Source organism: Delphinapterus leucas, chromosome 4, assembly GCF_059928025.1.
Source record: "Delphinapterus leucas isolate spDelLeu-1000000601 "Yukka" chromosome 4, BTC_Dleu_Yukka2, whole genome shotgun sequence".
Classification (NCBI taxonomy): Eukaryota; Metazoa; Chordata; class Mammalia; order Artiodactyla; family Monodontidae; genus Delphinapterus; species Delphinapterus leucas.
The window spans coordinates 40,002,449-40,020,607 of NC_143132.1; the positions used below are offsets into that span (position 1 = coordinate 40,002,449).

General features: G+C 38.5%; 1 protein-coding gene across 1 annotated transcript in view; it reads left to right on the top strand.

Annotated features, from left to right (window-relative positions):
- Positions 1-9,683: 9,683 nt before the first annotated feature.
- Positions 9,684-18,159, top strand: part of CHMP2B (charged multivesicular body protein 2B) — a 29,793-nt gene continuing 21,317 nt past the window's right edge. Inside the window, exon 1 of the mRNA XM_022580398.3 lies at positions 9,684-9,985. Coding sequence (XP_022436106.1) covers positions 9,952-9,985 — 34 coding nt within the window. The 5' untranslated portion in view covers positions 9,684-9,951. The remainder of the gene's footprint in view (positions 9,986-18,159) is intronic.

The following is an 18,159-nucleotide window of genomic DNA, read 5'->3' on the forward strand; positions in this document are numbered from 1 at the left end:
ATAATTTATATTTGCATTCATATAAGTTATCTGACCAACATTTCTGACTTGATTTTGGAAAAGTCTTCCTTGTCATTTGGCATTCTTTTGACAGAAAACTTTTTGTTTTATGTCAAACCATATTCTGGAAGAAGCTTCGTAATTTTAAACCATATTCTGGAAGAACCTTCGTAATTTTAATTGAGGTAAAATTAAAAATTTTTATTAAATTAAATAATTTAATTAAATAAAATTATTTAATTTAATAAATAAATTAAAGCCTTTTTATTTTTGTGCCTTTTGCTTCTTCTATGAAGAATGTGTCCCACAGAAATACTAGTACTTTCTCCCAATCTCTATTTCACCACCCTAACCTGGATGACCTTACATTGGGTTTGAGGGAACTGTGAGACTTAAGAACTGTTTCTGACGTCTTAGAAATTAAAAGATGAGCTGGGTACCTGTGTACATCCTGACTTGTTCATGGGAACTGCCTACATCACTTTCTAATTTCTTTAGCAGATTGTAGATAGGGCTTCAGAAAATCCCATTTCCATAATCACAATCCCATTTTGGCATCATTCCTTTCAGGGACTGATCGCTCTCAAATTTGACATTTATGCTTCTGATCTAAAATACTTTTCTGTCTTCATTAAAATCAGAATATACTTATAAAAATATTTACGAGTGCTCTCCTGAATCTCAGTTTTGAATGGCAGAAATAATTTGCTGAAAGAGAAAATTCTTAGCTCAAATGTACCTAAGAGAATGGGGAGTTTATCCAAAGGGCTGGTCTCTCATATTTACACAACCTGTTTCAGTGAGCTACATGAATTATATCATGGGCACTGAAAGTGGTGGGAACATTCTGTTATTTCTTCATAAGCCAAAATGTATCAACATTGTAAATGTATCAACAATGCCTACAGATTTCTCAGAGACTGCCTTCCAGATTGTCTCTTTATTCTTCTTCTTTATTTACTGTTTCTTTTTTGGCCTCTCGCGTTGCGGAGCACAGGCTCCGGACGCGCAGGCCCAGCGGCCATGGCTCACGGGCCCAGCCGCTCCGCGGCATGTGGGATCTTCCTGGACCGGGGCCCGAACCCCTGTCCCCTGCATCTGCAGGCGGACTCTCAACCACTGCGCTACCAGGGAAGCCCTTACTGCTTCTTTATTAAGACAGATCTATAGGACAGGACAAGCATTGACTTAAGACCTGAGTCATTGGGGTTCCTGAAGAACTCCCACTGACTAACAGTGAGCTTCAGCAGTTCCTCATTATGGGGTCCTGATATCTATTTGTAAAATGAAGAGCTTGTAATGGATGACTTTTAAGATCCCTCTCACCTCTAAAATTCTAGCATAAGTGAATGAACAAATGAAGAAATAAATGACTGAATAAATTATTGAGCATTCTGGTCTAGTTCTACCTAATTTGTCTTTCTTACAATAAAATTGAGTGGCATTACTCCAATATGCATTTTTGAAATGTATTTAAATTATATGCTGAATGTTGATTGAATATTGTTGACTTGATGTAATACATGTTTATTGAAACCTTTTTTGCCAGACATATGTGGAAGATGAAAGGAAAAGGCAGTCAGTCATTTAAATATTTAAATACGTTGATTGTCAACACTATAAATGCAGCTTGAGACCAAAATTAAATATCAATTAAATAAAATTTGATTAAATACATATGCACTATATCCATAAGGAAGAATTTGGAACAAAGTATTAAACCAAGTCTGTTCCAATGAAAAATCCCATGTCAGGATTTGTCCAAATGTCTTTTACTCCCTTTCCTAGAAATCTGCTACAGTTGATGTGAGAAAGCACCAAGAATACTCCCACCAATATATACATATGCTGTGTTGTGCTAGGGGGCACAAATCCTGTCTTGATTTACTCATGTGCAACTCCATTAACACTGTGAGAAATTCAGGGCAAAGTTTAGTTTATTTTTCAAAAAGGATCATGTTTTTACATATTCTAAATAACGCACAAACTCTTTTTGACTGTAAAACCAATGATGTGCAGCCATACACATTTAGGCTACTCATTTAGCTTTTCATTGACTGAATGTCTGACTTGTTTGACTCATTCTCTATGGCAGATATTTTTAAAAGCAAGATTTGACAAAGAGAAAAATGAGGTGAATTTCTAGAACCATAAAAGCATGGAGGCAGAAATTATAGGAAAAATTTGAGATTTTAATGCCAAAACATGGTGAACATGCTAAAATATGGGAAAATGTTGCATACATTATTTGGTTTGAAATGGACAAAAATTATCTATGTGTTTGAGATAATCTCATTTGAATGTTGTCCTTTGTTTAGTCAGATGGAGTAAGTGCTGCCTCTTCTGCGCTGAATTTGGAGAAGTTGATAGAGGGGGATCCACGTGTAGATGTTGAGCCCTGACAAGAGATTAGAACCAGGAAGTAAAGGTAAAACAGGAGGTCCTTCTCTAACTTTCCTTGCCCTGAAATCAAACCTTGTATTTCTCTGTGAGCAAATGTGGGAAGTAGCAACCTTAGACAGTCCACACTCTTTGATGTCCTGCCCCCTGAGCACACACAACCTACTCAGTCACAGTCACATGGTAATTGACAGAGTCAGCATCATTGACTATGAAGTATGAACTCACCAAAGGAGTCTGTCCTCACGTTTTCTGACTCAAAACCTTGTTAGCTATATGACTTTGAAAAGCCTTTTTATTTCTCTCAACTGTTTACATCTCTTAAGAAATAAGAGATTTTTTAAGTTTGCCAATGACTCTTTCTGTCCTAAGTTTCTGTCTCTAAACTAATTTTTAATGCTATGTAAGTTGACATTATTTTACCATAGCATTATTAAATATAAGGCAAGATATAGTGTGTACGAATATAGTGTGTATATTCTGTACTGTAGCATTATTAAATATAAGGCAGAATGTATTGTGTAAGGTAGTTAGTGAAATAGCAAAACAGCTTATGGTCTGCTCAAATTTGAACCTAAGTGAAACAGGAAACAAAAAAGGGGTTATCCATATTAATTCTTGGGTTATTTATTGACTCAGAACCAGGCTGTCTAGATCTATGTTGTTTATGGGGATGGATAACGTTGGTGCTTTCAGATATATATAAAGCCTCAAAACTGAGTATGTCAAGTTAATACAAATGTACTAAATACACATTATGTCCCTTTGGCATTAAAAATACAGAAACACAGGTAATAAAAGATGTTACTGCATTATTAAGTTTTGACTAAATTTTGATATATTTATATTCCAACAGGAAATGATTGAAGCATATGACAGGATAGTCTCTCTGAATCCAAGGAGCTTAGGATGGGATGCTGGGGAGAAAAGACGAACACAAACAAACCTGTAATGGATCCTCCCAATATAATAAATACCAATGTTAGACACATATTCCTATAACAAGTCAACTTCTATAAATATAATAGAATCAAGGACAAGAAAAACAGATTTTTTTTAATTAAGGAGAAGGAAATTGGCTAACTGGGGGATAAGTAAGGTGTGGTGACTGACAGAGTGAAGGTAACCAGGATCAGAATTAGAAAACACAAATCGAAGATTTATATTTTCTCTATTACAGATTAGTGAATTTCAGAGTGAAGTGATTACTTTTGAGCAAACATGGAAAGGTAAGATCTAGGAATATTAACACAGAGACCTAATATCTTATAGTGCTTAATATGTGTTAGGCACTACTCTGAGTATTTACATATATTAACTCATTTAATTCTTTCAACAGCCATTTGAAGGTAGTACTAATATTATCCCTATTTTACATGTGATGAAATGGACATGGAGAGGTTCAGTGACTTGCCCCATGTCTGATAGCTAGAAAGTGGCTGAGCTGGTTATAGACCTGGGCAGTCTATGTCCAAAGTCAGCACTCTCAACCATGATGTTGTATAACAGCCAAATGAGTAAAAGAGGGTGTCCATTAAAATTATAGCCTATGACAGCAAAAGACTGGAGAATGGCAAATATTCTGGTTCTCAAAGAGGAAACTATGTTATAAAATACTTCAGAAAACACTCTTAAATAGATTATTAAACTATGTTTTATTAATACTCGAAAAACAAATTGTTTATCATGTGGAGTGAATGTCGTTTCCTCTGGAATAAATTACGCCAAACTCAACTCATCTTTTTTATCTTTATGGTTGTTATAACTGATAGAATGTGATATAACAGGTATATTGTACCTTGATATCAGCAGAAGCCTTTCTGTCTTAATAAAGATTACAAAAATCTTCAAAATGATCTTAAAAATGAAAATTAAATAAAATCTTGATGATTTTGTATAAATAGGTTCATAGATAGCTACAATGCCTCAAAAGTACTTATAAATGAATCGATACAAAGATGAATGGATGTCTCTAGTGATGCATGAAAACTTTTGTATTTGGGTTAATATTATCCATAATCAAGAATAGGATGAGTGGACTGAGTAGGAATTTATATTTTTTTAAAATGCTAAAAGTTTTACTTGACTAAAAGTTTGACGCATTTCAAAGAACATGATAGTCAAAAACGGTAATGTAGTCGAAGAGAGTGCTATCAGAAATTCCATGTACAGAACAAGGGAGGTAATAGATGGCATAATTTTAGGATCGCCTGTAAACAATTACGTTCCATGTGAGTGACTCATAATGAAGGGAAATAATTAGGAGGGCAACCTGGATGGTAAAATTTTGAACATATAATCAATGAATAACAGAAGTTCAATCTGTAAAACGTGTGTGTGTGTGTGTGTGTGTGTGTGTGTACGCATTCACATATATATGTGTGGTCCAGACATAATTATTGAGATTATGTTGATCTCTTTCTGAGAAACAGATAAGCATCATCAGGATGCTCTGATTCACATTTTAACAGGACCACTCTGTCTCTATATTGTGACAAAAGAAGAGTGAGGTAAGGATGGAAACAGAAAAATAACATAGATCAGCGGTCTCCCACCTTTTTGGCACCAGGGATCAGTTTTGTGGAAGACAATTTTTCCATGGAGGGGGGCGGGTGGCGGGATGGTTCGGGATCGCGATGGGGGAGCGGCAGATGAAGCTTTGCTTGCTCGCCAGCCGCTCACCTCCTGCTGTGTGGCCTGGTTCCTAACAGGCCGTGGACTGGTACCCCAGGGGTTGGGGAACCCCGACATAGATGGTAATGATCTAGAAGAAAGATGAAGGTTACCTGGATTGGGATGATTCAGAATGGTAAAATGCTATTTTTTTTTAAACAACTTTATTGGAGTATAATTGCTTTACAGTGGTGTGTTAGTTTCTGCTGTATAACAAAGTGAATCAGCTATACATATACATTTATCCCCATATCTCCTCTCTCTTGCGTCTCCCTCCCACCCTCCCTATCCCACCCCTCTAGGTGGTCACAAAACACCTAGCTGATCTCCCTGTGCTATGCGGCTGCTTCCCACTAGCTATCTATTTTACATTTGGTAGTGTATATATGTCCATGCCACTCTCTCACTTCGTCCTAACTTACCCTTCCCCCTCCCCTTGTCCTCAAGTCCACTCTCTACGTCTGTGTCTTTATTCCTGTCCTGCCCCTCGGTTCTTCAGAACCATTTTTTTTTTTCTTTTTAGATTCCATATATATGTGTTAGCATATGGTATTTGTTTTTCTCTTTCTGACTTACTTCACTCTATATGACAGTCTCAGGTCCATCCACCTCACTACAAATAACTCAATTTCGTTTCTTTTAATGGCTGAGTAGTATTTCATTGTATATATGTGCCACATCTTCTTTATCCATTCATCTGTCAATGGACATGCAGGTTGCTTCCATGTCCTGGCTATTGTAAACAGAGCTGCAGTGAACATTGTGGTACATGACTCTTTTTGAATTATGGTTTTCTCAGGGTATATGTCCAGTAGTGGGATTGCTGGGTCATATGGTAATTCTATTTTTAGTTCTTTTGAGGAAACTCCATAGTGGCTGTATCAATTTACATTCTCACCAACAGTGCAGGAGGGTTCCCTTTTCTTCACACCCTCTCCAGCATAAAATACTATATTTTTTTGGCTTCCCATATCTTTAAAGGTGAAGCCAATAAGATTTGATGGTATTACCTGTAGGATATGGGACACCATATGCCAAGATATTTGTCCTGAGCTATATATATATATATATTTTTTTTTTTTTTTTTTTTTTGCGGTACGCGGGCCTCTCACTGCTGTGACCTCTCCCGTTGCGGAGCACAGGCTCCGGACGCGCAGGCTCAGCGGCCATGGCTCACAGGCCCAGCCGCTCCATGGCATGTGGGATCCTCCCACACTGGGGCATGAACCCGTGTCCCCTGCATCGGCAGGCGGACTCTCAACCACTGCGCCACCAGGGAAGCCCCTGAGCTATATTTTATTCATAATAAAATTCCAAAATTTAAAGGAAACTTAGAAACCTTCTAATCAAACCTTTGATTCTTCAAAGGAATTCTTTCTACAATAACCTGCTCCCGCCTGAACACTTCTGTGACAAGGAACTCACTATCTCACACGGCACCCATCCTATTTTAGAGAAGTTCTGCTTTTAAAAGCTCTTTTTCTTATACCGAGCTAACGTCTGTTCCTCTGTGATGGACAAGTGTGCTATTATGATTTATAAAAAAGAAATATATATTTGGTCTTCCTCCTCATTTCTCGCACAAAGCTTCTAAAACTCTTGGGAATTCATAAATGATAAGAGCAATAAATGTATGTTGACATTCATAACAGACACCTTTCAAACACACCTGAGTTTATGTTAATAAGGTGATTTTGGAAAGCCTCTAAGGATGGGGGCTGGTCATGAAGGGAAACAACCATGTGAATAAAGGGTTGGAACTTCCAGTCTCCTTCCTCCAACCTCTGGAGGGGAGAAAGGGGCTAGAGATTGAGTTCAGTCACCATGGGTCAATGATTTAATCAACCATGCCTATGTAAGGAAGGCTCCATAAAAACCCAAAAGGTCTGGGTTTAGGGCGCTTCCAGGTTGGTGAACCAGAACACATCCACATGCCACTGTGCCTGGGTCCCAAACTCCATGGAGACAAAAGAACCTGCATTCAGGACCTGGCCCTATGTATCTCTTCATCTGGCTGTGGATCCCTTTAATATCCTTTGTAATAAACTGGTAGTCTAGTGAATAAACTGGTTTCCTGAGTTCTGTGACATAATCTAACAAATTAATTAAACCCAAGGAGGGGGGTCATAGGAACCTCTGATTTATGGATGCTTGGTCAGAAGCACAGGTAACAACCTGGACTTGCGACTGGCACCTGAAGTGAGGATGATCTTTTGGGACTGAGCCCTTATGATGTGGATCTGATGCTATATCTCTGAGTAGATGGTGTCGGAATTGAGTTGAGTCGTAGGACACCCAGCTGGTGTTGGAGAATGGCTTCGTGTGGGGAAAAAAATCCCACATGTCAGAATTCGTGTCAGAGAGTAACAAGTAAATGATAAAAGATGAAAAACCTGGTAGGAAAGCGGGTAAGAGAAAATGATGGAGGAACTGTATTTGTTTCTTCACACAAAACATGGTATGTGTCATTAGGTATATAACAAATATAGTTTTCACTGCCTGAGCAGTTTGGAAGACTATTATTGGGTCATAATGACCATAGGATATTAGTTCATTATTTCTTAATGAGGTTTAAAAAGAATAACATTAAAACAACTTCTCTATCCACTATGCTTATATATATGTCTTGTTGATTCAGTGAGTTTGTATGCGATGATGGTGGTTTTGAACAAATGAAAAATACCATTGTATTCTAATGTATGGCACCTTGGTGTCCTAATCTCAGTTATATTTAAGTGTACATGCCCTTCCATAAGGAGTGATCTACAAAATATAAACCAGTAGTTTGGCCAGCAACTACTCAGAATGGATGCCAGTTTGCTTATCAGCTGCATATCAGCCTGCTTCAAACCAGGGGAGAATTAAACTATTTGAGTGCTGAGCTTAAATACTGCATATTTCTATTTTGTCTTTATTGTAATGAGGAAGCCCTGCCTTTAGCTCCTGCTGTGCACTTTTGGAGGGTCTTCCATATGGTTGCTAAGTATTTTGGCATTTTCCCAACTGTTACAATTGGGTCAGTGGGGGGGATTGTGTGGGAGTAATAAAACAAGGGTGACTGCATCAGGGAGGTATACGATCACTAGACACATCACAGTTTATTGCCTCTCAGGCACTCAAGCACAGCTCAACGCTATTCATTACAACAGGCAGCCAGGGCAAACCGCCTTTTTGCTATAGAGCTTACCCCAAGAAAGGCCGGGACTTGGGGGCAGAGGCTGTTTACTGCTTATGTTTTTTTTTTTTTCCTGTTTCCTTACTTCTTCACCTTCCCACAATATCTCAAATAACTTGAGAAGGAGTAAGATAATTATACCTTGCATACTACTATGTTATTCTGAGAAAGTTTTCATGAGCAGACTCTTAGCTAAATTTTAGCAGCAACAGCGGGATGATCAGTGGCTCTGAGGGCTTTGATGTCTCAAGAGGCGGAAAAATGGGGAAGGAAAGTCTGACTACCCCAAATACTTAAAAATCCTTGAGACATGATTCTTAAAGCCAGAGGTGACTAATAATACTGATACTATTATTGAGGTGTCTTCCTATCATAAATCACATCTTTGTAAAAAAGGTACTATGATTTTCATCCTGTGGAAGGCAGTGCTGGTTAAAGCACTAATAGATTGGGAGAAAAAAGTTCAAAGCAAAATTAAGATTCCAAATAGCAAAATAATATATTAAACAGAGATGTGTAAACACAGAAAGAGAGACACACACACTCACAAAATGAACGATGAACTCAAGGTCTTGATCCAAAGACAGTATTTCCCATATTTACACTTATACACAGGATTCTTGAAATAATTCATTATGCTTTTTCTTTTACATAATATGGAGCTTTTTTCCACAGTGAATACCAATGTACAGGTATGTAGCATTCTAATAGGTTCACAGTGTAGCCATAAATTTTCCTTGAGCAATTACAAGAAATTGAGATATTAAAGAAATAAAGTTGGAGACATTTAAACCGGTATACAACAAATGTGTACGGATTTTTTTCATGTTTCCAGCCAAGAACATTCAATAAAAAATGTTGCCTTAAGGAAGCTGCTCCCCATTCCCTTCCTCCCCCGCCACTCCCAAGCCTAGAAACCTGATCCCCGGAGACCCACACCTGGTGGTCAGAGCCTCGGGCTCAGGGCCGCAGTGAGCGCCTCGGGTCCGGCAGGGGGCTGCGTGGGTGGCGTCGGAGAGACCGCTGAGCAAGTCAGGGCCCAAAAGAACGTGAACTCCCGAGACAAACACCGCCGAGGATCGGACCTCAGCATTAACACCAGCCCCTGCACTTATGAATGCCTTGATACAGACAGCAAGGGGATGGTCGTAAATCAACTGGTTCCAGGACGACCCACGCTTGTCCTAGGATTCTGGTGACCCCCTTACTTCCAGCTTCTCCGGGTCAAGAAGAGCGCTAAGTAAGGCTCATCTCTGTCAGCATTCAGCACGGAACCCGCACCTAGAAGCTACCTGACACAGCCCGCAGTCTCCTACGCACTGCTACCACCTCTAGCCTCGCATGATTCGCCACACTGGGACGCTGCAAGCAGGAGAGCGGGCAGCAGCTGAACTGAGGGCAACGGCTGCAGCTTCAGGCGCCGCAGTACGCAGGCGCGCGCGCAGATCGCGCAGGCGCTGCCTGCAAGTGACTTCTCCAAAAAGTGTCTTAGTTCGCGGTCACCTGAGCTGAGGGCAACTCCGCTGCGGCAGGGTTCGTGGATACCCGCCCTCCGCGGGTCCTGTCTAGAGACCCCGCCCTCTTCTCTTGCCCATCCGCTCCGCCATCCCGAGCCCTCCAAAGGCCTGTCCTTTCCCTCCGGTTCTTTCCCAGTCGCGGGCCGGACCGGGCCGAGCCGGGCTGCCCGGGCGCGGTCCCTGACCATGGCGTCCCTCTTCAAGAAGAAAACCGTGGATGGTGAGTTCCAGGCCGGGCCGAAGGGGCCCAGCTCTGTCTTTCCCCGGCGTATTTTGCGGGCTTCCGGCCGCGATTCTTGTTGCTGTCCCTGGGGGCGGGGCTGGATCAAGTGGCCCCACAGGTAACCACTTGACCTACCTCGTGCGTCACTTTTCTGTTACCCTATCTCTTCTGACTCGCCCCACCTCAACCTCACCTGGGCAGTCTGGCTTCCTCTCTCTGATAACATAGTCCTTAACAGCCCCGCCCCCAGGTTTCTCCTTTAGCGGGATCCTGAGCATACAAGGAGGCAGGATGCGGCTGACCCTTGAGAGTCACTAGATTTGGTGATTTGATGAATTTCTTATTGGTTTCCCCTGCTTGGTTTACTGCTCCTTCAGTTTGGAGCCGTACTACTTCTGGGCATCCAAACCGGAAACCTGTGTTGAGGTGGGGGAGGGTGTAATAGGCTACTGTTACAAAATGAACTTGGGTACGGGCCGGTCTTGCCCTAGGAACACCCCATCAATAGAGACGAGAAAAAAATGCTTCTTGACTGACACCGGTAGAAAAATTAAAGAAATCCAGGGGAAGTGCCTGGATTTAGTTTTCATAGTAGATTTTTCTCCCTTATGATTATCTTTTGCTATCTGAAGAGATATGGTATGCATTATCTGCATAGAAGTTTACATTTTAAGATACTTGCATTGCTTCAGACATTTAGCTCAATGTCATGTTAAGGGGGAAAGAAGTGAATGTACAGGAATATACAAATGGGTATTTATAAGGAATGACTGATATGTGTTTATATAACTGTTTAATTAGTCTTGATACTTTCATTGACTCTACTAGGAATCAAATTCATTCAAGTTATTTAAAAATCGTGTTTCTCATTACATGTTGAATCTAGGTTGTTGTTGGTTCAGTCGAAGAATCACTTCTTTGTAAGGGGTCTAACTCTGCCACAAAAGGAGCAGTGGTAGCTAGACAGTGATTGGTACAAACAGGGTGCTCAGTCCAGACCTGGGGTAACTCCTTCATTCCTTTGTAGTGACTTTTCCAATGCCAGCACAATTATTTTGTGGAGGATGACAAAAACATCATCTTTACTCTGCCACCCTACCCTTTACTTCAACACATAATGTCATTTTACCCCTAATTTATCACAGAGCATAATAATATTTTTGCTTATTCTGAGTGGGTGAAATTGACCTTTTATTAACTGAGAAATACCACTTACAACACCTGAAATAACTACCAAGTTGGGATAGGAAGTAATACAATTATGTGAAATGAGTTTTATGTGTGCTTTACCTGAGAATCCTGTTTAATCTTTAACATGGCACTTTAGTTTTTCAGTGTTTCAGTACCAGTAATATGATTTTCAGTCATTGTATAGTACTCCAGGGGAAAAAAAGGTTCATTTTTTTTGTTTCAGTTTTATAGAGTGAGAATTTACTAAACAGAGGAAAAGGGTTGCATCTTTCTTACTGTGATGTTACAAATTAAATTTTAAAAATTAACATTATAAGCCAAACATCCTAGCTTTAATTGCTTGATATCTGTAAAATATTTACAAAGACATGAATATCAGTTCTATATTTTTAGTGCTGTGCTTCCTGGTGCTTTTGGCAATCTAGGGATTATTGTACTTGAAGTATAGAGCAGAAAAAAAAAAGACAATGAGGATGTGCAGTGAGGGTGTTTAACTGTATATTTATTTGAAGTTAGGTTAATTCATCCAAGAAATAATGTTTTTGCTAAATACACTTATTTGCGAGAAAAAGATTCTAAGGACTTTTGGCAGGAACTATACTACTGTCTTAAAGATCTGTGTATGAAATTTCTGAATATAAATTTGGCCACTGTACATTTACTATAACTACCAAACTGCATACTTGACGTTTTCTTAAATTATCATGGCAATTCAGATCACTTAATGACATCTTAACTGTCGACCTGTACTTTCACTATTTTGATCTAGAGATTTACTGATGTTTTTATTCTTTGTTTTATCAAAAATCAGGTGTTTTGTTTAAAAGGTGACAGCATTCTTCTTAGCAATAATGAGGCTATATATTATGAAATTAAATGTATTCTTATGCATTTCTCCCAGATCCTTAGACTCGTTGATTATTGATCACAAGATCTTTTACTGTATGCTGTCTTTTTATCTGTTTCAGCATTAATGAATTCTGATATAAAAGAAAATATGTAACTGCTTATAGAGCTGGAGAATAATTGAATCTTTTTGTCTCTTTGAATTGGCTAGAAGAGTTGCGTACTATATCATTAAAGAATACTGCACATATAAATTAAAAAGGGAGACAACATTAGAGCACTTATTACTATTCAGAGTTATGTTTAATTCATTTTTGACATAAAGATGAACAAGTCTCTGCAGTGTATACTTTGTTACAAAAATTAATGAGAATTGTACCTCAGTGCTAAAGAAGAGATTCTTTTGAATTTGAAATTACAGTTGAGTACTTTTACTGATTTATAAGTTATACACACATATATATATATAAGGCATATATATGGCAATGTGTTTATCTACAGTGTTTTTTTGTTTTTTGTTTTTCTTTTGTTTTTTTCCTAAGTGGACTAATGGTGACCTATTTATTGAAGCTAATTATGAACCTGTGAATCAGGATGCCATGAGGACTTGTCATGAATGCACAACTAAATATGCCTCTTAAAAAGTGAAGTTCTTTAGGCACTATATACTTTTTGTCTGTTATCCTCACCAAAGACAAATTTGAGGTATTACTCTAAGCCAGCACTGTTAGCATTTTGTATCAGTATCTTATTTAATTCTTACAAAACCTATAAGTACTATTATTATCCCCACTTTATAGATGAGGAAACTGAGAGGCAAAGGACTAAGTAACTTGCCCAAGATCACACAGCTACTAAATTAACTTGGGTACGGGCCTACAGCAGAGCCAGGACCTCATCTCTTTGGGTATTATCATTGTTATTTCTTCTTATTGGAGGGCCTGTGGCACAGTTTAATTTTGCTGTTCTTGCTAAGTACATGGAATTCTCAGCTTTTGGTAGGTACCATGTACACCTACCTTTTGTCTGTGAGCCAGACTCTTTTCTCTCAGAATTAGTATTAGAACTTTAATTTCTAATGGTGGTAGAACTGGAAACAACCCTCCTTTTCCTGACTGTCCCTTAACCCAGCATTTTCTTAGGAAGTATTTTCCAGTCTCTTTTTGCTCTTCATCGAAACCTCTCGAAGGAGTGGTGATGTCTCCTATCTTCACTTCTTTACTTCTCTGATGCCCCCCATTGTACAGCAGTTTGTTTTACATCTCATATAATGAATGAGATCGTGCTAAGATCATCAATGACTTCTAGATCACCAAATCCAGTGGTCATTTTTTAGTGATCGTCTCTTGGGCTTATGTTTTGCATTTGATTTTGACAATAATTTCTTCCTTGAAATTTTCTTTCAGCTCGCATGACATAACACTGTCTTAATTTTCCTCAAATTTTTCTGACTACTCTTTTTCGTTTTCCTTTTATGTTTTTCTTTCATTTTTCCTTTCTTTCTTCCTTCCTTCTTTCCTCCCTGCTTTCTTCCTTTCTTCCTTTTCTCTCCTCCTTTCTTCCTTTCTTATTTGAACCTGCCCTTTAAATGTTAGTATTTTTCTTGGTTCCATCTTGAACTACCACTATTCTAATTGTACATTCTCTCCCTACATGATCTTATCTAAACTCTTATTATTTTAGATATAACCCAAGTGCTGATGGATCCCAATTGTGTATCTCTAGATATATTTTTCTGAGTTTCAGACCAATATATCCAATAGTTTGCTAAGTATCTCTGCCTTGATGTCCCAAATTCCTCAAATTAAAACAGATCCCAAACAGAATTCATCACCATCTCCTTCAAGTCAGTTCCTTTACTGGGTTCTCCTCTTCTAGTGTTTGGCACTTCTTGATTTTGCCCTCTATCTTCAATTAATTACCAAGTCCTGTCCCTTTTGCCTCTTAAATGTTTGGCACATATGATCTTCCTTGCTCTTATTCAGATCCCATTTATCTTACACTTTACTACATCACTTTTCTGTGTTTCTTTCCTGTAACTTCATAGCCTTTAAATCATTCATCTATTGGGTTGGCCAAAAGGTTTGTTTGTCTTTTTCTGTAAGATGGCTCTAGTAGCACTTAGTTGTCTTTAACTTCATTCGAAACAATTTTGTTAGATTGTGTGTAATGACTGTCATATCAGCGTGCATTTAAAAAAAAGACTTATCAAAGTTGGTGAATTTTTGTGTAGCCATTTTAATATTGAAGATGGAAGAAAAACATTTTCGGCATATTATGTTTTATTATTTCAAGAAAGGTAAAAACGCAACTGAAATGCAAAAAATGATTTGTGCAGCGTATAGAGAAGGTGCTGTGACTGATCGAACGTGTCAAAAGTGGTTTGCGAAGTTTCCTGCTGGAGATTTCTTGCTGGACGGTGCTCCACGGTCCGGTAGACCAGTTGAAGTTGATAGGGATCAAATCGAGACATTAATTGAGAACAATCAATGTTATACCACTTGTGAGATAGCCAACATACTCAAAATATCCAAATCAAGCGTTGAAAATCCATTGCCCCAGCTTGGTTATGTGAATCACTTTGATGTTTGGGTTCCACATAAGTTTAATGAAAAAAAACTTGACTGTATTTCTGCATGTGATTGGCTACTGGAATGGAAGAGATCATGGGGCAAGCAAAATGAACTACCACCAACCACACCAAAGGTCGGTCTTCATCCAAAGAAGGTGATGTGTATATGGTGGGATTGGAAGGGAGTCCTCTGTTATGAGCTCCTTCCAGAAAACCAAACGATTAATTCCCACAAGTGCTGCTCCCAATTAGACTTAACTGAAAGCAGCACTCGACAAAAAGCATCCAGAATTAGTCAACAGAAAACGCATAATCTTCTATCAAGATAACGCTAGACTGCATGTTACTTTGATGACCAGGCAAAAACTGTTACAGCTTGGCTGGGAAGTTCTGATTCATCCGCCGTCACCAGACATTTCACCTTCGTATTTCCATGTATTTCGGTCTTTACAAAATTCTCTTAATGGAAAACATTTCAATTCCCTGGAAGACTGTAAAAGGCACCTGGAACAGTTCTTTTCTCAAAAAAATAAAAAGTTTTGGGAAGATGGAATTATGAAGTTGCCTGAAAAATGGCAGAAGGTAGTGGAACAAAATGGTGAATACGTTGTTCAGTAAAGTTCTCGGTGAAAATGAAAAATGTGTCTTTTATTTTTACTGAAAAACCAAAGACACTTTTTGGCCAACTCAATACAAAGTTGCCTGTGTGATTGATATATATGAAATCCAAATCTTACTATGCTAGTCCTAAGTATATATCCATTTATTGAGTCTCTAGCACTAAAAGGATCGAGTGAATGCTCTTTAATAAGGTATGTATGGCCCTGCTTGATCTGGTCCTTGTCTTCCTTTCTAGCCATGTCATTTTACTCTCCAAGAACACTTCTCATATTCATCTGCATATACCATACTCTTTCTCACGCTGACATATTTTAAATTATGATGACTTTTTGCATAGAATTCCCATCTGCTTCCCGATTTGCATTCGCCAGAATCAAAGTAGATCCTCACGCACTTCCAAAGTTGGATTATGCTTTTTCGAAGTTTTTCCTTCATTCCACATTTGCAAGGTTGCAGAGAGTCTTCAGCATAAATGAAAATAGCTGCAGCAGTTTAGAATTTAGAGAGTAAATTCCAAAATAGTAGCATTTACTAACCAAAAGTTGTGTTCCCAGTATCCAGAGCTTACTATAGTCTACATCCATATTATCGCCACTCACCTCGAACCTTAGTACAAGTTTAGAGATAATTTGAGTAATGTTACTGACAGTAGAGGAACAAAGCTTCTTGGGTTTTGCCTCATTGGGGTGATATCCATGTATGCTAGTTTTCCAGAGTTCAGAACCTGTGAAGTTTTGACTAAGTTGGATAAATCTGACAAGAGTCAGTTGTGATGCCACATTTTTTATAGCTCAAGAAGGAATAAAATTTGCCATCTCTATATATTAGATCCCCTTCAGAAACATTCTGCTTTCTTCCAAGTAAAATACAAAATTCTTATGGTGCTACCTACAGTAAGTACCCAGATCTTTCCTAGCGTGTTGTGTGTTCCCAGAGTGATTATTATTCTGAATATTTAAAAACTCAAATTACTTTCTGTTTGGTCCCTAAATTCTTGGCACACCAAAGAAAAATAATTGAATAAGGAATTCAGGAGCACCATTCTCTCTTCTGATCATTTTTCTGAGCAAAAATTTTTCATACTTTTATTTATTTGTTTATTTTTAGGAATGTAGACTATTCTCTTTTTATTTTGAACAATTTCAAATCTACAGAAAAGTTGAAGTGACAGTATTCAATGAACACCCATTTTCGCATTGCCTAAATGCACCAGTTATTAACATTATGCCACATTTGCTCTCTCTCTCCCTCCTCTATGTTTGTATGTCTTTATATGTACTTATGTACACACATGTGGGTTCTTGTTGAACTATTTAGGGTAAGTTATAGACATAATGAAACTATCTCTGAATAGTCCACCAAATATTTCCCAAGAACAGGATGTTCACCTGTATAACCACATGCCATGATGACTCTCAAAAAATTTAATAGTATACAATAACATTATTTAATATGGAATGAAATTCAAAATTTCCTCTATTGCCCCCCCCAAATCCATTATTGCTGTTTTTGTTGTTGTTGTTTGTGTGTGTGGGAGAGTGGTTACCTGAGTGATGAAAAAAGATTTCCCGACTTATGTGGCATTTGAGGGAAAAACAGAATGTTGAGAAGAAATAGTCATGTGATGATCTGCTACGTGAACCTCCTAGGCATAGAGAACAGCAAGGCAGGAGGCCCTTTCAGAAGCCTAGGAACAGATATTTCTGTAGGAAAATATCTTTCCTCTGTATTTCTCCATCCCAAGCATGATACCAAAGACTGGTATTTCTTTTCATGCTACCATTTTCTACCTTCAAGTCCATCCATATATCTGTGAGACTGTTCTTTCAAAGGGTCATTCCCTCATTCCCTTACTTATCTAAGCTGAAAACTGCCCTTTGACAGTTTTCTGAAGCTGTTATTGATGATGATGCCAAAGGCTGTGTCTTTGAGAACCACATAAGACCCAAAGATGTGCCAACAGCTGACATCTCAAAACCTTCCTTCAGCTCTTGAAAACACTGATATTTTAATAATAATGAACAAATTCATTTCAATGAATTCCTCAGGGCTTCAGTGACTTTTGAGACTTTACTGGTGGGGGAAAAAACATTCCTTATTGCTTCCTTTTATCCTACCTTAGGGCTAGACTCCTATTCTCTTAGTGTTCTACCTCTTCCTCCCAAGTGAGTCCTGCTGAGCTTTTCAACTTCAACCTTGTTCTTAAGTGGATCTTTGTATAGAGTAAAGCTGTTGGCATGATTCTCTACTGTCCTTTCTGTTTCCTATAGTTTAGTTATTTTTGTTTTTATTTTTTCTTTTTCATGTGTTTAAAACTGGTTAATTAAGCTGATACCTTTTCTCCCTGATTTCTCATATATCATGTCCAAAGCCTGAGAAACAAGTTTGCTTTGCATATCAAATTCTGATTTCTCCTCACCCACTCTCTCATTGTCATTGTCCTTCTGCCTCTGAGTAAATTTGGCTTTTAGAGCTGGTATTTTCTGGTTACTGGCCTTTAGTATTTGTTTCTTACCCCTTAACCTTTGAGTTTGGAGCATTTTTGCAGTTTTTTTCTCCTCATCAACCTAAGAAAATGGTATAGCCCCAAATGGCCAGGACCCCCATCCCCCTTTATTGTTCATTGGTGAGCTCCACCATGACTGCTTTAGCTGAACTCACACTCCCAGCTCTTCTGTTCATAGCCACGATCAGGGTTTATCTAATATCCATTGTCCCACTATACCAGTGCCAGAGTACCCACTATTTCCATTGATACTAGCTTGCAGAGCTTGCACATGAAATCTGAAGAGGAAGCTCACTTTCCTCTTGGATCTTGATTTCCAAAACCCAGTTAATGGAGATGGTAAAGCAGGATGTGGGAGCATTTTGTGCTCCTTTCTCAACCCATGTGATCATTAGATTCAGGATAATTGGTAGGCAATAAAGTTGCATAAATCAA